Genomic DNA, 25013 nt, shown 5'->3' with positions numbered 1-25013 from the left:
GTGTATATGCTATGCATCTTGCCACTCTCAGAAGCGCAACTGGTTGAGAAAGAGTCTTTTCTGCTTTGGCAAGTGACAGTTTTCGAGTCCTCACCAGAGAGAAAGGATTCTTCTTGAAAATCGGTGCTTTCATATTCTGGAAGAGATGCCTTTGTATTTGTGTGGTGCCTGAAGCATATCATCAAACAGGAATATACATATGTGTGTGTGTGTGTGTGTGTGTGCATGCGCACGTGTGTGCGTGCCTTTTTGTGTTTAAAAAATTGTGCAACCTGTCTACCTGTGCACAAATTCCAGCTGATCTTATTTTGAATATGTTTTAAAACAAACGTAGCCACAGAACTCTAAAACAAACACCTCTAGAAAAGCATTGTAGCAGGTGAGAGCTGGGAAGATTCAGAATGTAGATTTAATTGTGATTGAGAGCTCTGTATACACACACACAACGTTGTTGTTGTTTTATTTCTCTTTCCTCCTTTTTCTTCCGTTTCTCTCTCCCTCTTTTATCCTACTTCTTTTTCTGTATTTTTAAAATCATTTTTAAACTAATTGGGTTTTTATTGTCTCGTGTGTTGAAAACTCTTATCAAAACTGAAAAAGAAAAGCATTGTACCTCGGTGTTCGCATGCTCCCAAAAGGTTTATGATGTTGGGGTGATGTCCAAGTTTACAAAGTACTTCCAGTTCCCCAGCAAAATCTCTGTGATCATCCTTGGAGGCATATTCTGCAAATTAAAAAAAGAAAGTGCTGTACATCAGTTCCTCCTACAATGTTTACCATGTGTTTGTTTAATGCACCTGATGGAATGGGCTTTAGCCCACAAAACCGTACGTCATAATAATTTACCATATTTTCGCTCTATAGGACGCAATTTTCCCCCTCCAAAAGTTAAGGGGAAATGTGTGTGTGTTCTATGGAGCGAATGCAGGCTCCTTGGCTTCAGTGATAGTAACGCGAAGCCTCCGAAGCACAGAGGCTCCGCGTTGCTTTTGCTGAAGCCGGGAGAGCGAGAGGGGTTGGTGCGCACCGACCCCTCTCCAGGCTTCAGGTTCCTTTTGCTGAATCCGTGAGAGCAAGACTCTCCTGGCTTCAGCAGAGAGGGAGAGCTGCGCAGCGCCCCTTCAGCCAAGCGGGAGGAGAAATGGAAGGGGCTCCGTTTCTCCTGCCGCTTCGCTGAAGGGGCGCTGAGCAGCGAGGGGGAGATTTCCCCCCCCTTGTTCTCCCCCTCTAAAACAAGGTGCGTCCTATGGTTGGGTGCGTCCTATAGAGCGAAAAATACTGTATTTTTTTAAAATGTGCTTCCAGGTGAGATTTGGTCACATGCCTGGAAGTTCAGGTTGACCTTCTTGCACAATACCCCTCTCCCCAAATAGACTTCCTACAGTAAGGAAAGTGATGGGGAAGATTCACTAGAAAGCGTGGGATAAGAATTGTTTGATGCTGGGCTCATCCACACTCTCCCTTGATCCTCCTTGTACAGTATGTTACTTGCACCTTCCAATTTTTTTATTTTTTATTTGGTGGGGGGAGAACCATATGATGTTCCTGCTGGAATGGTGGCATGTTGATTTTTCTTGTTTAAATTTGCTTTCCCATTAACGATGGACAAAACGTATTTGGAAAATGCGGATTTTCAGCTGGTGGCAAGCCCGCTATGTCAAACAATATTCCCACAGGGAAGTGGTTAAGCAGATCCTGACCCTACAGACAGAAAGAGGACTTTGAATAAAAAAAAGGGGGGTAAAGGTTTCATGCCCACTTTTTAAGCTTTGTGTATAGATGTTTACGTTAGTGTAACTTTAAAAAACTCACTTGTGTTAAGATGAACAAGGTCTAAAAAATGGATTATTAAGATTATAAGGACATGCATGAACAAGCATTAAACAATGAAACTAAGAGGGGGAGGGAAGTGAAGCAAAAATTATGGTTTGAATTTTTTTATTAAGATGGTTTTTTCTTTTCGTTTCTTTTCTCATTTTTTTTCTATTTCTTTATATATTGTTTTATGTTTATTTTTGATGTTATATTTTTGGAAAATTAATAAATGGTCATAAAAAACAAAAACAAAGGCAGATCCTGACCCTATTGCTTCTCTTCTCATTCCCACTTTTTAAAAAAAGAACTGCATCCAGGCTCTGTTACATGCTTTTGCATATAATACGGTTGGCCCGTTAAGCAGTGGCGTAGCGTGGGGGGTGCAGGGGGGCCGGCTGCACCGGGCGCAACATCTGGGGGTTAGGGTTAGGGGGTGCAAATCCATGGGTTAGGGGCGCAAATTACTTGCCTTGCCCCGGGTGCTGACAACCCACGCTACGCCACTGCCGTTAAGCCAACATTTAAAAGGCCATGATTCGAGGCCAGGTATTAGCAACATGCAAATCTCTCCTACAGATTTGCCACCTTAAGAGGCTCCCGCAAAGACTCACCCTTCATCCTTTTAATGGCTGCGTCCATTCGCAAGCCATCCTTCTTGATTCGTGCTTTGAGAACTTGGCCAAAGTTGCCTTCTCCAATCACATCCTGAAATTTGATGTCATTCCACTCCAGAACTGGGTAGATTGTGGGTTCTGGGCTATTTTTGGCTTTCCTGCTCAGAGTAAGAGTTCCTGAATTGAACTGCACAGCCGGTTCATCTCTCTGGGGGGAAAAGTTAGGCAAACACTATTTAGTGGTTGGTACAGAAGAAGATAACAACTCAGAACGGGATGCATTAAAAGCATATTTATGTAATCTTGTTGTGTGAAGTGGTGTTGTTCTGTGAAGATGACGTTTCTCTAAAATGAGTTAAAAAACACCACTTGTATTGGTGTGCAGCGGAATAGGTTTTCCTTGGCTTAAAAGCACCCATAAACATATAGTCAATTTAACTGACCGAAGGAAAGTAGGCAAAGATTTTCCAGAGGGAATATGAACCTGCATTGCAGGAATACAAGTGTGGAATGAATCCTGTTATATCTGGTTACTTTTATCATATCTGCATGAATTGGTATAATTCCTCCTAAATTTTACTAGGCGCAGCCCACCCATCTCGTGATCTGTCAGTGGGTTTGGTTTTTGTAAAGTATCACCACTTAGGGTAACAATCAAGGTTTTAAGTAAGTTACAAGCAAAACCAATTTTGATACAGGAATGTTTAGGGGAGGGGAAAAATCATTTCCCATTTTGGCAGTCCCGTGTTAACAGTTCTGTGTGACACCTTTAAGATTAACCAATTTGAAATGGGAAACGCTCATCAAACTGTATTTGAAAGGGGTAAAGGTAAAGATACCCCTGACCGTTAGGTCCAGTTGTGGATGATTCTGGGGTTGCACACTCATCTCGCTCTATAGGCCAAGGGAGCTGACGTCTGTCCACAGATGGCTTCCGGGTCATGTGGCCAGCATGACTAAGCCACTTCTAGCGAACCAAAGCAGTGCACGGAAACACCATTTACCTTCCCGCTAGAGTGGTACCTATTTATCTACTTGCACTGTGTGCTTTCGAACTGCTAGGTGGGCAGGAGCAGGGACTGAGCAACGGGAGCTCACCCCATCGCGGGGATTTGAACCGCCAACCTTCTGATCCGCAAGCCCTAGGCTCTGTGGTTTAGACCACAGTGCCACCCGCGTGTACTCTTCACTTAATGCCTCATTCGCAGATCTATCCTCAAGGAAAACCAAAGGACTTACAACCACGTTTTGGAAGGCCTGGGCCATTCGCCGCTGGAAATTTGCACGCTTTAGCTGCAGCATGATGAAAAAGGCCAGCAGAATTGTCAGGCAGGTCATCCCTGCAGAGCCCAAGATAGCAATCAGTAGCATTCTCCCTCCTTTGTGCTCAAATGGAACTGTGGGAACTATATGCATTAAAATAAAATAATAAATCAAAAGAAGTTGAATTCAGTACCTCATCGACAAATACTAGAACCCAAATTTCACAGGCATAAAATCAAAGGCAGGGGAATATTGGTGCGAGCTAATTAAAGCCAGATGCCTTTATGAAACCAGAGGGATGTAAAGGACTGTTATGTAGTGTAGTTTCACCCTGGGCCAGCAGGGGGATACTGTAGATAGTTTTCACTCAGGTCTGTAGATAGTTTTCACTCAGGTCCACGTCAGTTATTTTAGGCGGGAAACTCTGGGTTGTTGTTGCTACAATGTTGACAGCCAGCTGCCTATAAAAGCAGGCCGGCTGAGCTGTTTGCTGTTCAGTTTTCTGTTCCAGCTTACAAAATAAAGAGCTGCTTTGGAGAAATCGCTGTGTCGTCTGCCATGTCTACCCACTATTCTACAGGGACTCACTCACATGCTTCAATGGACTTTAGGTTTTCTGGATTTTGTCCTATAATCCATTTTGGCAGAAGTGGGTCCGAACAGTGCATTCACCCTGACAGCATAATTTTCCTGCGATGCTTTAACTTGTGTTTCTTACACCCTGTCCTTGTATCTAGTGTTGACAATATTCTATTTCCAATTGCCTGCTCTAGAAAGCATCGGTACTGAGAAGTGCCTAAAATTTTTAATTTTAATCTTAAACTTTTCTTATGAATGGCTAATATTTGTCCTTGTGAGTTGTGAACTGTGTTATACTATTTGTGGTTTGTACAAGTCCACAGTTTTATTTGATTTGTTTTGTTGTGATGTGTTTCATGATGGGCATAAAGCCGAATAAACATTTTGAGGTACTGAGAGCATAACTGCAGACCACAGGCAGGAAAGTTTGATAAAAGTTCTGCAAAGGAGTTTCCCTCCATTCACATGAGTGAAGTTCTGCTCGTGGGAAATTAGGGTCTATAATGTCCTAATTATACACAAGCCACATACACACAAATGGCAAAACAACAGCAGTTAAAGCATTACCATAGAAATCCTATCAACCACAGCATGCATTTTGCAGCTTTTTCTGGGACTCAATTCATTTGGAATAAACTTGCTACCGGTACATGAGATGCCCTGATCTCTGCTAAAACTAACCTTTCATTTCTGGGAGGGTTTTCAGTTCAGCCGAAAGATTATCGCTTGGCCCGACGTTGTTCTGTGCCCTTATCTGAACCACATATTCGGTGTTTGGTTCAAGACCCTTGAGGTGGTACTGGGTGACGGTAGTGTTTTTTATGGTGACATCGATGTGGTTGTGCTCTGTCTTGCCACGGCCTTTGTAGCTGAGAATGATGGAGGAGATGGAATGCCCCACCGCAGTTGACCAAGAGATGACAGCCGAGGAGTCAGTGACGTTTATAATTGTGAAGTTATCAGGTGCAGGGGGACGTTCTAGCAAAGAAACAAGTGTATTAGCTTCTGTTTCGCATCACACTGCGCATCGACTACGAAAAGTCACGTGGAGTTGTTTTCATCACTTGCAATGATTCAGGAATTGAGCTGGCCTTGTGAGTTCAAAACTTGGCAACAACAAATAAAATAGTATACAGTGGTACCTTGGCTCTCGAACGTAATCCATTCCGAAAGACCGTTCGAGTTCCGAAATGTTTGAAAACCAAGGCGCAAAGGCTGCAACTGCAATTGAGAAAATTGAAAAACACGCAGTGGAAGCCGTTCGACTTCTGAGGCGCATTCGAAAATGGAAGCATTTACTTCCGGGTTTTCGGCGTTCGGGTTCTGAAACGTTTGTCAACGGAGACGTTCAAGAACCAAGGTACCAGATTTATAAGTGGGATTTACTTCTGAGGAAGTGTGCATAGGATTGCAGCCAGGGGTACTGACTTGCCCCCCCACCATTGAGGGGGTCCGGAGTTGTGTGACATCATACACATGACATCATGCACCCCTCTGAGCGTCCCACCCCTGGCTGGTGTGTGAGCGCTTCCCCCTGCATTGGGGGATGGGTACACTCCCCCTCAATATTGGGGAGGCTCAGCTCCCTGCCCACAAATATTAAGGCGAGCGAAGCCCCTTCTGCCCCCTATAGTTGCTGCCCCTGATTTCAGCCTGTTAAAATACTGTGAGCCCTAGCTTGCAAAAGATTTTATTTTTATTTTTGGAGGGGTCGTTCTGCCATTTCTATTGATGCACTCCTTAATCCCCAGCCCCCTGAGCTGCATCTTACACCACGTTCTTCTCTTTAACTTTTAATGGATGCAACATGTTCAACTGATGATTTCAGCAAGCACTCTGACACATCTTCAAGAACTTCATGTGGGATAATACCTCCCAAATGTTTTGCAGGTAAAGTGTTAGCCTGTTTCACATGTGGGCTAATGCAGAACCAGTCTGAAATGCAGAACCAGTTGTTCCAGGAAAGAAACCAGTTTCTCAAGAAATGCTTTTCAGGGGCAAAATAATAATAATAATAATAATAATAATAATAATAATAATAATAATAATAATAATAATGCAATAGCTCTACCTTGTGTGTGGACTATGTAGACAAAAACAAGCGTACAGTCTCCACTGATTCTAGAATAAACTGCTTTATAGATGCAAGCCCTACTAAGTAATTTTGTGAGCTTCCCTGGGACCTTCTTAAGCTAAAGAAAAGAGTTTTTAAAATGCTTTTGATAAATCAGTGTCTCTTTAAAAAACAACAACCGAAAACCCTCCTCCGCTGAGGTTTTGGCAGTATGCAAAGTTATTTAAGCTGCATTAATTGGTGGATTTAAAAGGCAAGTTAATAATGAAATTAAAAGTACCTAAGAATCGTTTCATCAACTGACAGATTTAGAAGTTAGGGAACGGTATTGGCCCTGGTGAGGAAATATAATTATGAGGTCCGTGAATTCCTGAAATAAGTTTTCCTTTCAAGATACTTGAGCGTGAATGAAGTGAGGAGCATGAAATGCCTTTTGCTGCCACTAGGTGTCAGCAGGCACTCAGTTATTATGAGATCTCAGGGCGGTTCACAGCATAAAAATACAAGGGGGGGGGACCCACAAAACATACATAATAAAAACAAAAACAAACCTATGACCTCCCTCTCCCCGCTTCCACAACACATTTTAAAAGGGTCTTGGATGTAATCAACCCAAGGCCTGGTTGAAGAGGAACGGTGAGCCTCCCTGGGGAGAACATTCCACAAATGGGGAGCCACCACAGAGAAGGCCCCATTCTCGTGTTGTCACCCTCGGGACCTCACATGGAGGAGAGACACAAAGAAGGGCCTCAGAGGATGATTTCAGGGTCCAGGGAGGTTCCTATGGAAAGAGGCGGTCCTTAAAGGTATGGCGTTCCTGAGCCGTTTGACCTCCCTGACCCATTGACCATTCTGGCTGAGGCTGATGGGAACTGGAATCCACAATGCCAGGAGCAAAGGAGGTTCCCCAGCCCTGGGGTGGACCATGCTGTACAAATTACAAATGAGACCTGCTAGGTCATCCAAAGTGTTAGACTTGTTAGACTCTCCCTTCACTCACGGTCACTGAAGGTCCACGCGTCCAGATAGTCGCTCCATTCTCCTTCGGACTTGCTGTTCACACGGACTCGGCACTTGTAGTGGTGCCTGGGCTCTAGATTCTTGATGACCAGGGTGGAGTTGTTTCCCCCCAGCCGATCGGTCATGGGGACACCCCCGTTCTTATCATCCACGTTCTTACACTGCACTTCAAGTTGGACGTCCTCTCCCACCTGCTGCCCCACCGGCTGCCAAGAGAAGGTCAGCGCCGTCGTGCCTTTAGGAACGAGGGAGAGGCCCCTTGGCGGAGGGAGGCCTTTAGAGAGTCGTGAGAAGGAATGTTAGTGCCCCTGGAACCCCTCAGAGCGAAAGAAGAACCTGCCAAGATGATGCCAAGAGTCCTTTGTGGTCCGCCATCTTGTTCCCCACTATGGCTGCCCAGGGGTTTCCAGAAAGCACAGTAGCAAGGTGCGGAGGGCCTCTTCTGTGTCCCTAGCGTTTAGCCTCTGAGAGCCCATTGAGCTATCATGGATATTTATTTTTATTTAAGATAACCACCATTACCCACCACTACCCGGCCTCGGCCCAGTATACCTGAAGGAGCATCTCCGCCCCCATTGTCCATCCCGGACACTGAGGTCCAGCTCCGAGGGCCTTCTGGTGGTTCCCTCCCTGCGAGACTTGAAGCTACAGGGAACCAGGCAGAGGGCCTTCTTGGTGGTGGTGCCTGCCCTGTGGAATGCCCTCCCTTCAGATGTCAAGGAAATAATGCAGCTCATTGGTTAGTCGGGAGAATGCCCAACCACAAGCTTGTTTTGGATGACACTCTAAGCCAAGCCACGGGTCAGCTCTGTACAGCTGCAAAGTGATGAAGGAGGTGCAAAGCTATCACAATCTCCTCCCTAGGAGCTTGCACACCTGGATTTTATTTATTTATTTATTTATATCATTATCATTATCATTATCATTAGAATTTATACACCACCCTATATCTGGAGGTCTCAGGATGGTTCACAAATAAGATCACAATATATAAAATCAAATTAAAAACAACAACCCAATAAAAAACCTCCAAAAGGGGCCACATTCTAAAAGGGTATTGGATGTCAGTAAGATCAACCAAAGGACTAGTTAAAAAGGAACGTTTTTGCCTGGCGCCTAAAGGTGTATAGTGAAGGCGCCAGGTGAACCTCCCTAGGGAGAGCATTCCACAGACAGGGAGCCACTACAGAGAAGGCCCTGCTCTCGTGTTGCCACCCTTCGGACCTCTCGAGGAGGAGGCACACGAAGGAGGGCCTTGGAAGATGATCTCAGGGTCCGGGTAGGTTCATATGGAAAGAGGTTTTGTGGTCTTGAGCCGTTTAAGGCTTTTAAGGTCAAAACCAGTTTGACTTAGCATGATACGCCACTAGGGCACAGTAACAAAGCGTGAGATTGTATACAATGTACTCTTTAATGGCTCTAATTCAAATTATTGTTATTTTTACTTTAAAAACACACACCAGCATGCTCAATTTATCGCTTTTAGATAAATACCTTTTCCACATGCAAATGGCTATGCACAGTGCTATTTTTCTAGAAAAAGGGGTGCCAGAGCTCACCATGAGCTTTCTCCCTTGTTCTCTCAGAATAGCAGTTGCGCCCACCCGAGAGGTGCCAGAGCTGAGTTCCAGTGAGCTCTGGCTGAAAAAAAAGCACCTGGCTATACAGTGGTACCTTGGTTCTCGAACAGAATCCATTCTGGAAGTCCGTTCGACTCCCAGAATGGTTCAAAAACCAAGGTGCGGCTTCCGATTGGCTGCAGGAGCTTCCTGCACTCAATTCGAAGCCACTGCGGACGTTCGGCTTCCAAAAAACGTTCGCAAACCGGAACACTCACTTCTGGGTTTGTGGAATTCGGAAGCCGATTTGTTCAACAACTGAGTCGTTCAGGAACCAAGGAACCACTGTACATGCACACAATGTAGCCACAGGTAGGAAGACAGTTGTAAGATATTGAGCATCCCCTTTATGAAAATGGTATGAAGACCTACGTACCAACAGCAGCTGTAGTGAAACTGGCCTCTGGCCCAGGATGCCCAACGCCCTTTTCTCCTCTGCGAGTCAGCCGGACACAGAAGGAATATTCTGTTTTGGGTTCCAGATCGCTTAACTTCCAGATCCTTTCAGTGACTGCATTTGAAAGGAGGAACAACAACAGAATTACACGCACTGCTAAGTGATAAGGGAAGATAGAGTTGTAAACAAACATACTTCTTTTGCTCAAAGGTTGTGTGATGTTTACTGAGGCGCATGTGTTCTGGTTGGCTGTGTAGTTCTGAGGGAGTTTTCCTCTGTATGTTTGGTCATATGTCTCCCTGCTACATACAGGACCTGATCTAAGAAAGACAAAACCTCTTTGCTCCTTTCTTCTCAACTAGGTTGCTCAGTAAAGTATTATCAGGACTTTTCTGCTTGGACTCTGCATTTTAAAGATTTTAATGTTTTGGGGAACAATGTAAAAACCTATTTGCCAGAGGTAGGACTGGGGACACACCACAAGCAGCGCCTTTGTGGGATTCAATACAAGTTTTGTGCTTTAATTGTAACCGTGTTGAGACCGTTTTTGATGTATTGTGATGAATAAAGATATAATATGGAGGGGGAGGAGTAGCAGGAGGAGGAGGAGGAGGAGGAGGAGGCATACTGACATCATGCACACATGCTGCAGGGCATGCTCACACAGCGGGGTCGTGTGGCGCAGCCCCAATGCAACCTCAACCAAGGCAAGGTGGCGCATCAACTGCGAGCACTCTGCTAAACACAAACAGTGTACTGACGTGTGATGCTAACCATTGGCCCACCACCCAAATCAGGGTTAACTGCATCAGCATTTTAACACTGCAAAGCCCGTATCAGTGGTATAATAATAATAATAATAATAATAATAATAATAATAATAATAATAGTAGTAGTAGTAGTAGTAATTTATTATTTATACCCTGCCCATCTGGCTGGGTTACCCCAGCCACTCTGGGCAGCTTCCAACAAATATTAAAGATACAATAAAAATTAAAATGTCACACATTAAAAATTTCCTTGAACAGTGCTGCCTTCAGATGCCTTCTTAATGTCCGGTAGTTGTTTATTTCCTTAACATCTGATGGGAGGCGTTCCACAAGGTGGGTGCCACTGTTGGGGGGATTTGAATATTCACTGAGGGGTTCTCAACCAGCCCATGCAAGAGTTTCTTTTCAAGTAATAGTAATAATAATAATAATGATTAATAAAAAATTTATTATTTGTACCCTGCTCATCTGGCTGGGTTTCCCCAGCCACTCTGGGCAGCTTCCAACAAAACACTAAAATACAATAACCTTTAAACATTATTCAAACATTAAAAGCTTCTCTAAACAGGGCTGCCTTCAGATGCCTGATAAAAGTTTGGTAGTTATTTTTCTCTTTGACATCTGATGGGAGGGCATTCCACAGGGCAGGTGCCACTACCGAGAAGGCCCTCTGCCTGGTTCCCTGTAACTCGGCTTCTCGCAGTGAGGGAACCGCCAGAAGGCCCTCGGCACTGGACCTCAGTGTCCGGGCAGAACGATGGAGGTGGAGACGCTCCTTCAGGTATACTGGACCGAGGCCGTTTAGGTAGACCTAAAGAATCCTGGGAATTGTAGGCTGGTGAGGGGCTGAAGAACCTCTGCTAAAATTCTCCCTCATGGAACTGTAAGAAGAACTTTGATGGATCAGTGTCTTGTCTTCAGTAGTCACAAGCTCACAAACAGGAAATGAGTGCCCTAACCCCCTTTCCAGTTTTTGTCCCCCCACAACTGGGGGCTGAAGACAAGATCCTGGAAGTAGCAAGCAGCCATGATGATCAGAAGCTACTGACCAAAGTGTCCAGATCGTTTGGGGGGAAATAAAACAATGGTAGCACCAACATGTGGCCTATATGAAGAAGCAGAAACTCTTGTGATAAACTCTTACCTTCCAAGGTCTTCCACTGAAATTTGGCGGTTTTGTAGAGAAGCTGCGTTGAGACAATCGGTCCATCCCCGCTATATATATCAGCATTTGTATCAATGAGGAGAAAATTATGTCCTCTTTCTACCAGTGTTGGAGCTTTTTGAGGCATGGGAAGAACTGGTCAAGAAGATAAATTGTTTAACAACATCAAAAATAGTAATGAAGCTTTTTTTTCTGTCTCCTGAATTATCAGGAGGCATGCAATGGAGGAATACGATTATTATATTTATTCTGCTGCTCTGCCTTATAGGGAGTAATCCTCATGTCATTTTGTCCTGATACATCCTTTCAGAATGTGAGCCCCTAGTATGGAATCTACAGAAACCTGTTATTCATACATTGCATGGCAGAGTGATTAGTTTCCCCATCAGAAATGGTAACTTATGAAACAGCTCTTGAAACGGGTGACATTAGAGAGCAGTGGAGACCGGTCTATAGTTGGCTCTGCCTCTCTTTGGCTCTGTCTCCACCTACTGTTGACCTCCTGCCTTACACCCAACAGACATCAGCCACCACGGATAAGAGGCCTCTCTGGTTTCAAGCACCAGGTTTGGCGATGTATTTTAGGGTGTGCTCGATTTCGGTCACGTGACTAATGCCACCACAGCTAAGAGACCGAGTCATTTACTTCCCATTGGCCATCATGACTGAACTGATTGCCCATCTTCCTTTTCAGGCAAGGTTCTTCTCCCTCTGTCTCCCCATTCCCTTTCTCATACTCATTCCATTTTTCTTTCCAAAGAAAATCAAGTGTCCCTACAGTTGATCGGACTCCCTGACAGCAATGCTCTCCGTGTCGTTTGGTCGAAAGCTACTGTTCTTCTCTAACCCAAAACTGTACTCAAGTCAACGTTGGGTGACTGTTGTTGATCTTCTTTGCCAGTGACTCATTTTGTCCTCCTCTTATGCAGGCAAGACTCAAAGGGCCTTTAAGATCTGTGGGTATTTACATCTGTCAGATTTAGCTGACTGCTTTCTCAGTTCTTTGGTTTCCTTGACAACTGAAATTATTTCCAGAGGCCTCTGCTTCTGGGCATTCTCATTAGTATGGGAAACAAAGCACCAAAGTCATATAGTGTTTACCAGACTGGATTCTGGGGGAAATTCCCTTCTCCTCTTTGAGGGCATTTTCTACTTCAAATCAACATTTCAGCAAAACTCATGGCTTGCCCTCAGAGGAACTACACCTGACTCTTAAGGGTGCATCACCGTTGAATATCAACAAAGATTTACCAATCCATTAATTAATGTGTGCCTATTGCAATCAATGATGGGACGTGAGTGGCGCTGTGGTCTAAACCACTGAGACTAGGGCTTGCCAATCGGAAGGTTGGTGGTTCGAATCCCTGCAACGGGGTGAGCTCCTGTTGTTCGGTCCCAGCTCCTGCCAACCTAGCAGTTCGAAAGCATGTCAAAGTGCAAGTAGATAAATAGGTACCACTCCGGCGGGAAGGTAAATGGTGTTACTGTGCGCACTGGCTTCCATCACAGTGTCCTGTTGCACCAAAAGCAGTTTAGTCCTCAAAGTGCAAGTAGGGAAGGTAAATGGCATTTCCATACACTGCTCTGGTTTCGCCAGAAGTGGCTTAGTCATGCTGGCCACTTGACCCGGAAGCTGTACGCCGGCTCCCTCGGCCACTAAAGCGAGATGAGCACTGCAACCCCAGAGTCGTTCATGACTGGACTTAACTGTCAGGGGTTCTTTACCTTTACCTTTTTATTGCAATCAACATCATTTAAGTGCATACTTAGGCCGCACTGATTTGGGTGAGATATTTTGGTGTAGTCAAGTCTGAAGTCAGTTATCAGTTACCTTTAACTGTGACTTGGAAAGGTTGTTCCACCATGCCCGCCACTGTCTCAACAATGTAGACCCACGTTCCAGAATCAGAAGGCTGGACTTTTTCAACATGAAATGTGGCTTCTGTAACTTCTGACTGGTTTCTATTTGCCACTTGTTTAGGCTAAAACAGCAAACAATAGAAACAAATTAATTTTTAAATTAAACATGTGCAGACCTCACTCATAACAGTTCACTGGATTTACTGAAACCTCTTTCTTTTTTCTTCTTTTTTTGCCTTCCTTGACATCCCTTAGATATTTTTACCAAGCAGGTTGCTCCAAAAATTCACCTAGAAATTTCATTTAGGTGAATTTTGCTGCTGTTCAAATTGGTTTCATCCTATTTTGTGGGTGGGATGGAGTGGGAAGTGTCATTCAAAAGCAAATGGAGCCTTTGAATGTTGCATATCAGCAGAGGGCTTAGTAATGCACTTAAAAGGATATCTTGTCTATTTGGGCACAGTATCTGAGGAATCACTATGCTGCGGGATAGGGCCACCACACTTTTAATAGTTACATCTGCTGAAATCCTCTTTTCCATGCAGTTATTAAAAGTGCAGGATGAGCTTTTATTTTTATTTTGTGTTTTTTTATATAGTAATTTTATGTTGTGAACTACCCTAGGATCTATGGGTATAGGGCAGTACACTAATAAATAATAACAATAATAATAAATAATACTAATAATAATACAGCTCCTGCACACTCAAAAGAGGGAACCGATCAGCAACTTACCTTAAGGACCGTCCCATCTTTTTTTATCAGTTTAATTTCTTCTTTTGTAGGAAGTGGCTTGCCGGTAGCTATGCAGCTAGATCTGAACTCCGAACCGGCATTGAGCTCCACAGCACCGGGCAAGTTCTTTATCTCAGGTGATTCATCTGCTGCACCTGTGTGTGAGGGAGATAAAAGAATTTACAGCATGCTATGTAGGTTGTTCATTCTCACCAGAGATAGAAGGGATCTGGCCTGGTATCCCTGGCTCAGTTTGGGGAAAAACACACTATCCTATTTCCAACCAGGAAGCTAAGAAACCAGGGTTGATAGATTTAATTGGATTAATCAGCTTATGATAGCAGACCCTCCAAGTGTCCCTATTTTCCAGGGACAGTCCCAGATTTACAGAAGCCATCCAAGTTTCTGATTTGATCTCAGAGTATCCTACTTTTCCTTAGGATGTCCCTATTTTCATCAGAGAAATGTTGGAGGGTATAGAGTTATGCAACGCACAAGCCAAGGAAATACAACCTTTAGAACACATCTGAAGGCAACCCTGTATAGGGAAGATTTTTAAAAATGCTTTATTATGTTTTTATATACATTGGAGAAGGGCCGCGGGTGGCGCTGTGGGTTAAACCACAGAGCCTAGGGCTTGCCGATCAGAAGGTCAGCGGTTCGAATCCCCGCGATGGGGTGAGCTCCCGTTGCTCGGTCCCTCCTCCTGCCAACCTAGCAGTTCGAAAGCACATCAAAGTGCAAGTAGATAAATAGGTACCGCTCCAGCGGGAAGGTAAACGGCGTTTCCGTGCGCTGCTCTGGTTCGCCAGAAGCGGCTTAGTCATGCTGGCCACATGACCCGGAAGCTGTATGCCGGCTCCCTCGGCCAATAAAGCGAGGTGAGCGCCACAACCACAGAGTCGGTCACGACTGGACCTAATAGTCCCTTTTACTATATACGTTGAAAGCTGTCCAGAGTGGCTGGGGCCACCCAGTCAGATGGGTGGGGTATTAATTAATAATAATAATAATAATAATAATAATAATAATAATAATAGACTAGTCTAGGACGTTCCTATTGGAGAGTACAGAGTTATGCAAACCCTGAGCCAAGGAGATAACTAACTATACAACCTTTGGAAGACATCCGAAGGAAGCCCTGTATAGAGAAGTTTTTAACATTTAATGTTTTATTATGTTTTTATATATGTTGGAAGCCACCCAGAGTGGCTGGGGCAACCCAGTCAGGTGGATGGGGTATAAATAATAATTATTTTATTTTATTTTATTTTATTTATTTGTTTTGTTTTGTTTTGTTTTGTTTTATTTATTTGTTTTGTTTTGTTTTGTTTTATTTATTTATTTTGTTTTGTTTTGTTTTGTTTTGTTTTATTATTGACCAGTCTAGGACATCCCTATTTTCATCGGAGAAATGCTGGAAGCTATTAGCATGTTCTCTGCCACTGAGCTACGGCAAGCGAGTTTTAGCAAAAAGAGAGAGAGAGATAACAACCTTCGTACGAAGCACAAAAGACTTTTGTTGCACTACAGTGTTACCTTTGCTTTACCTTCTTTTTCACATTCCAGACCGTGCCAACCCACGTGGCAGATGCAGCCCTTAAAGCTGTCGCACGTTCCCCGGTTGCTGCAGCCGTTGCACTTGACTTTGCAGTCGGGCCCATAAAAACCGGGCTTACACCCTGCAAGAACACACAGGCAGGATAAGAGTTAATAAAAGGATCGTTCTGGATTTCATGAATCAGGTGACTGCGCCAGCTTGTTAACAGTTATCTGCTTTGAGCATTTCTGTGTGTACTGGGGACGCGGGTGGCACTGTGGTCTAAACCACTGAGCCTCTTGGGCTTGCTGATCAGAAGATCGGTGGTTCGAATCCCCACGACGGGTGAGCTCCCGTTGCTCTGTCCCAGCTCCTGCCAACCTAGCAGTTTTGAAAGCACACCAGTGCAAGTAGATAAATAGGTACTGTTGTGGCGGAAAGGTAAATGGTGTTACTGTGCACTCTGGCTTCCGTCACAGTGTCCTGTTGTGCCAGAAGCAGTTTAATCCTGCTGGTCGCATGACCTGGAAAGCTGTCTGTGGACAAACACTGGCTCCCTTGGCCTAAAAGCGAGATGAGCACCTTGGATCAAATCTATGCTTCCAGGTGCCATAAGAAAGCTGCAGAGATAGCGCAGGATAGTGCGCACCCTGGAAATGATCTCTTTCAGCTTCTGCCTTCTGGAAGATGGTACAGGGTTATAAAGACTAGGTCTAGCTGCCTGAGAAACAGTTTCTATTCAAATGAGATTTTGGTTTTAAACGCAGTGTAAGATAGTCTCTGTGGGAGATTATGGGGTATCAGAGTTTTTAGGGGGCTAACTAGGCTAACTAGGCTGAGATAGCTGGGACAGCAGGCTTGTTGGTTTCTGAATGTCTGACAAACAAACCTAGCAATCTGGCCCACAGTCTGCTTTTAAGTGACTTTTTGTCCCTCCCACTGCCCCCCCACACCACCTTCACACATCACCAGTGTAAAAGCGTGTATATGATTTTACCTTCATCACATTGCAGTCCGTTCCATCCTGAGGCACATGAACAGCCGTATGGGTCAGGCAGGCAAAACATAAAAGATTTGCAACCTGACTTTTCTTTACAGCTCTCTTGGCAAGCCTTGCCAAATTTGTTTTCTCCACAAGCTGTAAATGGAGAAGAAAAGTGTCAGACCAATGAAGTATCCCTCTTATGACTCTGCAAGGTACGGTAAGTTATAAATCCCGCCCCCTTCTTTATTGAAATTCTGGTCTTCCTGGTTTCTGATTTTCCCAATCATTTTCGCCATCTCCGCAAAGCCCATCAGTTTGGTCTACCATTCCTCTCTTGCTTCCATCTCTGGGCTAACTGGCTTGTTTCTTCATAGCACATGGGGCCAGTTCAATACATTTTGGTGCCTGAGACGAACACCAAAATGGTGCCCGCTTCCCTCCCCAACCAGAGAAGAGAGGGCAAGTACATCAGGAACAAGGGTGGAACAAAGATCTACATCACAAACAAAGCAGGAATAAGGATCTACATTGGGTACAAAATGGCAGGAGGAGACTCAGATTTGTCAAGAGGCCACTGCAGAGCAGTCATGGCGGCCAATGAGGCAGCTGATCTGGCCTCCAAGGCATACGCCACAGCAGCAGGCAATGCATTCCTCAGAGGCTGGATCTGCTGCCCCGTGAACCCTGCCGCTTGAGGCACTTGCCTCACCTTGCCTCATGGGTGGGCCGGCCCTGACTGTGCACCACAGGTAGGAGAGGGGCAGATTCAACTGAGCAGCATGCACCAGTTCACTGCTGCTTCATGGTAAGGACAGTTTACGGTTTACCATGACGTGCAAACTAGGCGAATGCATGAATGAAATGTGGAACTCAGTAATTTCCAGAACAAACACTTTGTCAAGCAGAGGCATGACCAGGCGTAGGCAAACTTGGCCCTCCAGATGTTTTGGGGCTACAATTCCCATCATCCCTGACTACTGGTCCTGTTAGCTAGGGATGATGGGAGTTGTAGGCCAAAAACATCTGGAGGGCCGAGTTTGCCTATGCCTGGTCATGAACATTTGGAACGGCTGAAGGTTAACGTTTTACCTGTTGGGAAAAAAATGTATTGTACAGTGGTCCCTTGGTTCTCAAACACCTTGGTACTCAAACAACTTGGAACCCAAACACTGCAAACCTGGAAGTAAGTGTTCCAGTTTGCAAACTTTTTTCGGAAGCAGAACGCGCTCCGTTTTGAGTGCCACACTTCCATTTTGAGTGTTACACTGAGGCCTGTTTGTTTTTGCTATTTATTTTGTGTTTCCATTTTTGCGGCTCTTTTTGTGACTGTGTGGAACCCAGTTCAGCTACCGATGGATTGATTGTGTGGCTGCAGTACATCGCTTATTGCTTTCATTTTATGGATCAATGGTCTCGTATAGATGGTAAAATTCATGTTAAATGGCTGTTTTAGGGGTTGTTTTTAAAAAGTCTGGAACGGATTAATCTGTTATGCATTACTTTCTATGGGAAAGTGTGCCTTGGTTTTGGAATGCTTTGGCTTTGGAACAGACTTCCGGAACGGATTAAGCTTGAGAACCAAGGTGCCACTGTACTTTTGAGAAAGGAAGATTTTATCTGCAGCGTATGCTTTCATTTTTGAATGTTGCGGCGTCTCTTACCCTTTTCGCACGTTTTCCCCATGAATCCAGGGGGGCAAATGCACTCCCCAGTATCTTCATGGCAGATGCCGTTGTTCTTGCACTCCGGGCAGTGAGAGCTACAGTCGGGCCCCCATTTTTGAGATGCACACCCTTCGTGGAAAAGTGTCAGAGTCAGTGAGGGAAATAATACAGAGATCCTGAGCCAAATACAGCACTCTGTGGGTGTTTGTGGTTTTTTTAACAGGTGTCTCATGTAAAAGCTTCTACAGCACCACCCAGCGCTGCTCTGTTTCCTCCTCTGCTAGGAGTACTTTTAAATGTGTTTTAAATTTATGGTGTTGATGTGTTCTGAGATCAACCCTGTTGTGTTCTGCTGTTTGTTTTTAAATATTGATTAAGCATTCAGAAAGAACAGTTCCTTACACGTACGTTTCCTTCGGAACTGTTTACAGCTGTGTCCCCCCCTTAAACATGTGTGACTTTGGGTTTATTTTTTTGGGGGGAGGAATGGCATACAAATTGAAAGAACACGTGACAGAACAAACCAGCAAGCATGGTTTTTCCTGTCCATTTAAACTTGGCCTTGTTGTATTCTATCAGTTGTGCCTCCCCTGCTACACGGTTTCGGTAAAAATAAAGAGAGAACTTTGACGTTTCGGCTTTTTTCTGCAAACCATCACTTGCTCCTTTGCCATGCAAGTTACAAAATTGGATCCACCTGTACCCCATTTCCCTCACCTGGCAGCATACCAGTTCTACACTCCTCCAGCTCTCCATCTAAGAAACCTACTACCATTATTACAAAAGCTATAGCAGCAGCTGGAGAATCAGCTATGCTAGCTTTTATTCCCCCTTTTCCTTTAAATTCTGGGTTGTCGCTTCATCGTTTCTACCTTGCTGTGTTTTAACTAGTATTTAACCAAATCGCCCTGGGATTTGGATCGGACGAAGGGAAGTTTAAAAGTTGAATTAAATAAATAAACACATAACTTTGCTCGTAACTAAATGTCAGCCCCGTTAATTTCAGTGGGTCTGCTCTAAGCACAACTAAGTCCTGATCCAACTCTTTGTGTAATAATAATAATAATAATAATAATAATTTAGTATTTATTATTTATACCTCGCCTATCTGGCTGGGTTTCCCCAGCCACTCTGGGCAGCTCCCAAAAGAATAATAATAATAATAATAAAGTGATAAAACATCAAACATTAAAAACTTCCCTAAATAGGGTTGTTTTCAGATGTCTTCTAAAAGTCAGGTAGTTGTTTATTTCCTTGACATCTGATGGGAGGGCATTGCACAGGGCAGGCGCCACTACCAAGAAGGCCCTCTGTGTGCACAAGTCCAAGGCTTTCTGTCTGTAGTTTTAACTTAAGAAGAAGCGGATCAAATCTTACTTCTTACTATCAGCCTAGTATAAGCTGAAGTGAAGTGGCTTCCTCCTATGTATCTGACAGAGTACACTGCTGAATCTTGAGTCTGGTCATTCTGCAAGGACACTTTTAGCACTTCTGGGACTTCGTGCCTGAGGACAGAAGATATGAAAGAACCTGTAGTGGAGAGAAGAGCCCATAAAAACATAACTGACGAGAAGATCGACAGAGGAAAAGGGCTTGCCAGGTTAAAGGAGAGGAGTGAGGACTCTCTGAAGGACTTCAGGGTGCCTCATACCTCAGACACGAGATTTCCCATAAGATAAACTTTTCAAGAGCACACATTCAACTAGCAACAATCAAGATATCAAGAGAGATAAGAGGCTCATTTCAGACACTTACCCAGCAAAGGAGTGCCTCTCCTTTCTAAGACATGCACTCATAATTCATCATTTTCAATACACCTGCTCCTTTCCCACACCTGATGACACCTGAGGAACCCTTAATAAGAGGCCACCTAGGAGTCTTCTCAGATCATAGACTGAACCCTGCGTCATATCAACACAGGTGCTTACGTGTTAACCATAAAAGCAGGAAAAAAAGGTAGATACCATTTTTATAGATAACTGCATCTTCTTCCTTAACAACCTTTCTGATGAAGGGAATGTCCACAGGTTCTCCGCGGTTTGTGGTAATGGTTAAAGCCACTGGAAGAAAGGTAGCTAAAATGAAAAAATAAAGGGTGGGGGGGTAAAGGTTTGAATGAAATGTGGATTCGCTCTAATAAACTTTACCTCTTTGCTAGTCCTTCAGAACAGAAGGTGGAAATGTGATATACTGGGGGAGCAATCTAAATGTGTAAAGATGAGGCAACTCAATTCATAGCTTGCTCTCTCTTTTGGAAACTCATATAAACCCTCCAGAAAGGGGGGCGGGGGCGGAAGCATAACAACAATGAATACTTTGGCAATGAGCAGCAGAAAAGATAAACAAGTTTGTTGCAAATGATTCCACAAGCCAGCCTTGCAGGGTTCATCTATGAAGGCTGTTTGGAGTTAGTTAGTTTTTTTAACAAAAAAATTACTTTGGAATAAAACATGTTTCTTTTTGGCTTCCTTGAGTCCCACCCATCAAACCAGCCACCCCAAAGCCCTAGTCCTTTTGTAGGTGTTGTTTAGTTTATCTGCAAACTCTTGGGTTCACAGTATTGTTGGACTGGAAAGGAATCCACCTTCTTTAGTGGGCTCTGTTCCAACGTATTTTTAGCTCGTGGCCTATATTTGAGTTAATTCATTAGTTTACAAATGGCCTGGAACTCACTATTCAGAGAGGAACAATAACTGGGCTTTGGAGCAGAGGGCTGTTTGCATCACATGTCGATTAGCATCTTGGCCAAGGATACAAAGGTTCCTTGAGGTATATACACAAGCACTTCCGTGCACAATGAAATTTCGCTGGAGTTGGCTTTCCCAACCGTTACTCCTCCCCTTGCCTTGAAACGGTGGTGCCAAAACACCCCTGCTTGTTTCAGAAGCAGTTTCTTTGCCGCCTCTATTTATTTCAAATGCACCTGCTGTTATTGAAGTAATGCACACAGTGACTTGCGATCACGATCACACGCAGTCTGTAGTCTGCTGGCAGTAGGAGTTCAATATGGGTATGTCTTTAAGTTAACATCTTACATTAAAAACCTGACAGTACCAAACTATCGAAGGCTTTTTACCAAAGCCAGATTAAAGGTCTTTTCTTCTGCAGTGTTGGATGGCAGGTTGAGAGGAGCTCCCTACTAGGACAGACTTTGCTCGTGTGCTCAAGACATCGATTCCATAAAACATATTTTATTGCATTGTGCAAAGTATGAGCAGGCCAGGGCTGAACTGATACTACCCTTGCTGGTACTTTTCCTGGGACCATCAGGGGCTCACTATGTCAGGTTCCTACTGGAAGACCGGACAAATGTTAGAACATTAACAGTGGCAAAGTTTTTATCGGTGGTTGCAAGATCAAATGAGCCATATATTCTAAACAAAATGCTTGTTTAACCTGGAGGTAGGCTGTATGAATTGTGTATTGTTTTGTAATGATTTGTTAGGTCTCTGAACCATAATAAAGACTGAGTGAGTGAGTTATTGAAGGGACATGAATTGTTATCCACTCTGAGTAGCAGCTGTTCTCCGGGATAATGGGCAAAGATGCCTTTTTCCATCACCACCAAATAGGGATGGGCACAGGTGTCAATTCTGGTCTCTCCCAGTTTTCTGTTCTCCCAGTCTTAAGTCTACACGTTTCTTCATCAGTGTCAGATGGCAATGGTGGTTGCTCGCGAGTAACCAGTCAGAACTCCGACCTGTCTTTTACAGGTTTTATTTTGGTGCAAAACTATTTACAGTGCAGAACCACAAGTTCATGTCTGCCTCAATCGCTAACAGAATCTGGGAGTGGTCGTTTCTGGGTCCTCCCCCAACATAACAGCTTAGTCACCCCCCAGCCTTTTCCTTTCTTCTTTGCATTTTACACCTCTGTGCAAGGTGGGCGATGGAAGAGGTGTGCTCCCCTCCTGGCCGGCTTGGCCAGGAGCGGTGCTGAGCATCCTCTAGCCCTTTCCCCTCCTTTACCCCAGAGGTCTGGCTTTCCCCACCCTCAGACCGACAAGGTGCGGCGCTGGGGCTCCCACCAGCATCCTCTGGTCCCTTCCCCACTGGAGGTGGGGCTTTCCCCACCACAGGAAGAGGAACTGCTTCGCAAGATTTTCGGAGGTTCTCTGTAACCCAACTGCCCCTCTGCTTCCTTTCCCTGTTCCGATGGCAGTCCCCTGGCAATCAGTTTGTGATTTTCTTTTTTATTATCATATTTGCTCATCAACGAGCTGGAGGCAGATGTTTGGAACCATCGTGCGAGGAACCTGCAGAAGTATTCAGTGCTCCTTGCTGCCAATGTGATCCCAGCCTCTTGCAGAGCAGATGACAAAGGGTGTGTGGATCTCCTTGTCCCTCATCATGGGAGTGCCTGAATAGGACTTTCCACACTTTGCAAACTTGGGATAAGCTCGCCTGGTTTTGGCTGACATGATGGGGCTAAATCAAATCAACGACATGTCACTTCCAAAGTACCATTAATTTATATATATATTTGCTGAACGGCCATGGGAAGGACATATAACACAGAAGACTCTACTGGGGAGAAAACAGATGTGTGACAAATGGCCCCTGGAACACATGGCAAGATGTCTTTTTCAGGCTAGAAGAGCGAGATCATTCTGAGGTTCTATTCTGGTCCTAAACATTAAGACATTCAGCTACACACACAATTCCTTGTCTGTTTCGAGAAAACTAACAAGGAAAGCTTTGTCTGCTCTGATAAAAAATCTGGAGGATGGGCTGTTGTCCTTTTGAAAAAAATAATAATTAACGTAGTATGCAGTCCATGCCGAAACATGCCCAAAACTTTCAAAGGAGCACAGAAACAAAGCTTTTCATAATACTCCAACAACTGAAAAGGGTTTCCAGCTACTTAGTTTTGTCAAGGGTTCCAGGAAGTTTCAGAACTCTTCTACTTCAAAACTTTTAATTTATCATAGACCTTTGATGAGCTCGTGTTGATCACATCCATTTCCATTTGCTAGCTCCTATAATTTAATGTCTAGGGATGACTCGGTCTAAAGATTTGTCTGGTCTTCCAATACCCAGGCTGCAATTCTTTTGCCACTTACCTGGGAGTAAGCCCCATTTGACTCAATTGAACTAATTTCTGAGTAGAGGAGGACTGTGTATTATCCATCTGATTTGCTCCAGGAAGGTCCCACTTTTCCTTAGGATGTCCCTATTTTCATTGGAGAAATGTTGGAGGATACATCCTTCCCTGTCTCTCAGTCTCTCCGCTACAAATTTAAAGTTCAAAGTCTTGGTCTCTCTGTTTTAGATGAGAGCCTAGGTCTATGCCTCTTTGTTCAGACTGTTAGATGCTCCAGCTGGGTCCAGCAAATCTGAATATGCAAATTCAGGGAAATAAGCTTGCAGGAATATGCAGGTGCCCCAAATGGGGACCAAACCTGCAACCTTGGTGTTACCAGCACCATGATCTAACCAACTGAGCTATGGGCTAGCAGTCAAGGCTAGGCCTCCAGCCCTTGATAAAATGCACCATTCCCACCCCAAAGCTAAACTGGTACTCTTCAAAAGTACCACGAGAAGCAACTTATCCTACTTAGAATTAATATTTGCCTGTGGATAACTACGGTTATCTATTTAGAGTCTATTTTCAAGCATGACACACCTTTTTTTGCAAATGCATAAGGTACCTGTTTGTTGCATCTTCATCGTATGTACCCTCATCGCTTTCTCTTTGAATTTTCCTTCACAGAAATACGCTCCAATGCTTTCTCCGGATTTTTCCCTTGGCCATACCACTTTCTTGGCTGCCCCTCTCGCCTCGTCTTCAGCCACGGCCAGGGGGTACGGGTGCTGGCCCATCAAGGCCTCATAGTCTCTCCCAATGGTGATCGAGTCCCGAGAACGCCATCTCGAGGTGATGCAGGTCAGCGATGTCTCTGAATCAGCCACGGTAGGGAGGGAATTGATCAGTATCAAGTCAAATGCTCCTTCCACATTACCTGGCAAAGAAAGGGGAAAGCTGGTTGTTATTAATTTTCAAAGCACTGTCCGTTCTCTAACCAAGCTGCCAAACAGCTCCAGTTCTGGCGAAACTTTCTTGAGAACATCACAGGTACATGCCAATCAGCACTGTGCACAGTCGGCTTCTGCTGCAATGTCTGTGTTAATTGAGGTTGTTTCTGGAGAGATCCTGCTCTGCTCCAGCAAGGTATGTCAAGTGTGCTTCCAGCTAATATGTGATTTTGAATGCACTGGTAGTAGCAAAGTATGTGATTACTCTTTGGTTTCACCTTTAAGTTTAGAGTCAGCTGCGCTCTGCGTATGCACAGTGGACCCTCCATAGGCCTACTAAGTGTGGTCAAGTTTTCAAAGAGCTTCCTGAGTTATAGAAGTAATGCGCTAAGATGCAGAATATGAATAAAGCCAGAGCTTACTATAGGTTTTTAACATGTGCACTTTGGCTCTCTATCAAAGGGAGCAGGGCACATTTATGTATCAGCGTTTTTCCACTGGAGCACATTGAAACACACTTATACTGGCCACTCCCAATGAGATTGTCACAATCATACTCTTTGAACAGATAGCTATGCATTACCTAATGGACAAAAAAAGCCTTCGGAAAAGAACATGCATAGTCAATTAATATATTAATGCTTTCTAGAGAAATGATCGCTTAAAGAAATGCCTCTCATCATAAGTTAATGGAAATACTTCTTTTATTGAAGTCACGTCTCTTAAAGTCTTCTTTGCTGCTGGTTTATTCCTACTATTTACTAGCAATGGGGCAAATTCAGGATGGATTAGCAAATGAAAGGGGAAGATTCAATATATTTGCCCTTGTGGCATCTGAAAGGTAAAAAAGGTAAAAGGTAAAGGACCCCTGGATGGTTAAGTCCAGCCAAAGACAACTATGGGGTTGTGGCGCTCATCTCGCTTTCAGGCGGAGGGAG

The 25013-nt window shown here is 44.2% G+C and overlaps 1 protein-coding gene across 1 annotated transcript in view; it reads right to left on the bottom strand.

Annotated features, from left to right (window-relative positions):
• TEK (TEK receptor tyrosine kinase) overlaps window positions 1–25013 on the bottom strand; it is a 47889-nt gene that overhangs the window by 9731 nt on the left and 13145 nt on the right. Inside the window, exons 2-16 of the mRNA XM_081893840.1 lie at window positions 23751–24062; window positions 20065–20175; window positions 19478–19630; window positions 18098–18229; window positions 16449–16589; window positions 15462–15593; window positions 13912–14066; window positions 13148–13298; window positions 11296–11451; window positions 9361–9495; window positions 7346–7639; window positions 4953–5249; window positions 3669–3835; window positions 2427–2637; window positions 614–724 (exon numbers count right to left, since the gene is read on the bottom strand). Coding sequence (XP_081749966.1) covers window positions 614–724; window positions 2427–2637; window positions 3669–3835; window positions 4953–5249; window positions 7346–7639; window positions 9361–9495; window positions 11296–11451; window positions 13148–13298; window positions 13912–14066; window positions 15462–15593; window positions 16449–16589; window positions 18098–18229; window positions 19478–19630; window positions 20065–20175; window positions 23751–24062 — 2658 coding nt within the window. The remainder of the gene's footprint in view (window positions 1–613; window positions 725–2426; window positions 2638–3668; window positions 3836–4952; window positions 5250–7345; window positions 7640–9360; window positions 9496–11295; window positions 11452–13147; window positions 13299–13911; window positions 14067–15461; window positions 15594–16448; window positions 16590–18097; window positions 18230–19477; window positions 19631–20064; window positions 20176–23750; window positions 24063–25013) is intronic.

Source organism: Podarcis melisellensis, assembly GCF_964234715.1.
Source record: "Podarcis melisellensis genome assembly, chromosome: 17".
In the NCBI taxonomy this organism is placed as follows: domain Eukaryota; kingdom Metazoa; phylum Chordata; class Lepidosauria; order Squamata; family Lacertidae; genus Podarcis; species Podarcis melisellensis.
This window is presented reverse-complemented; position numbering and strand designations above follow the sequence as displayed.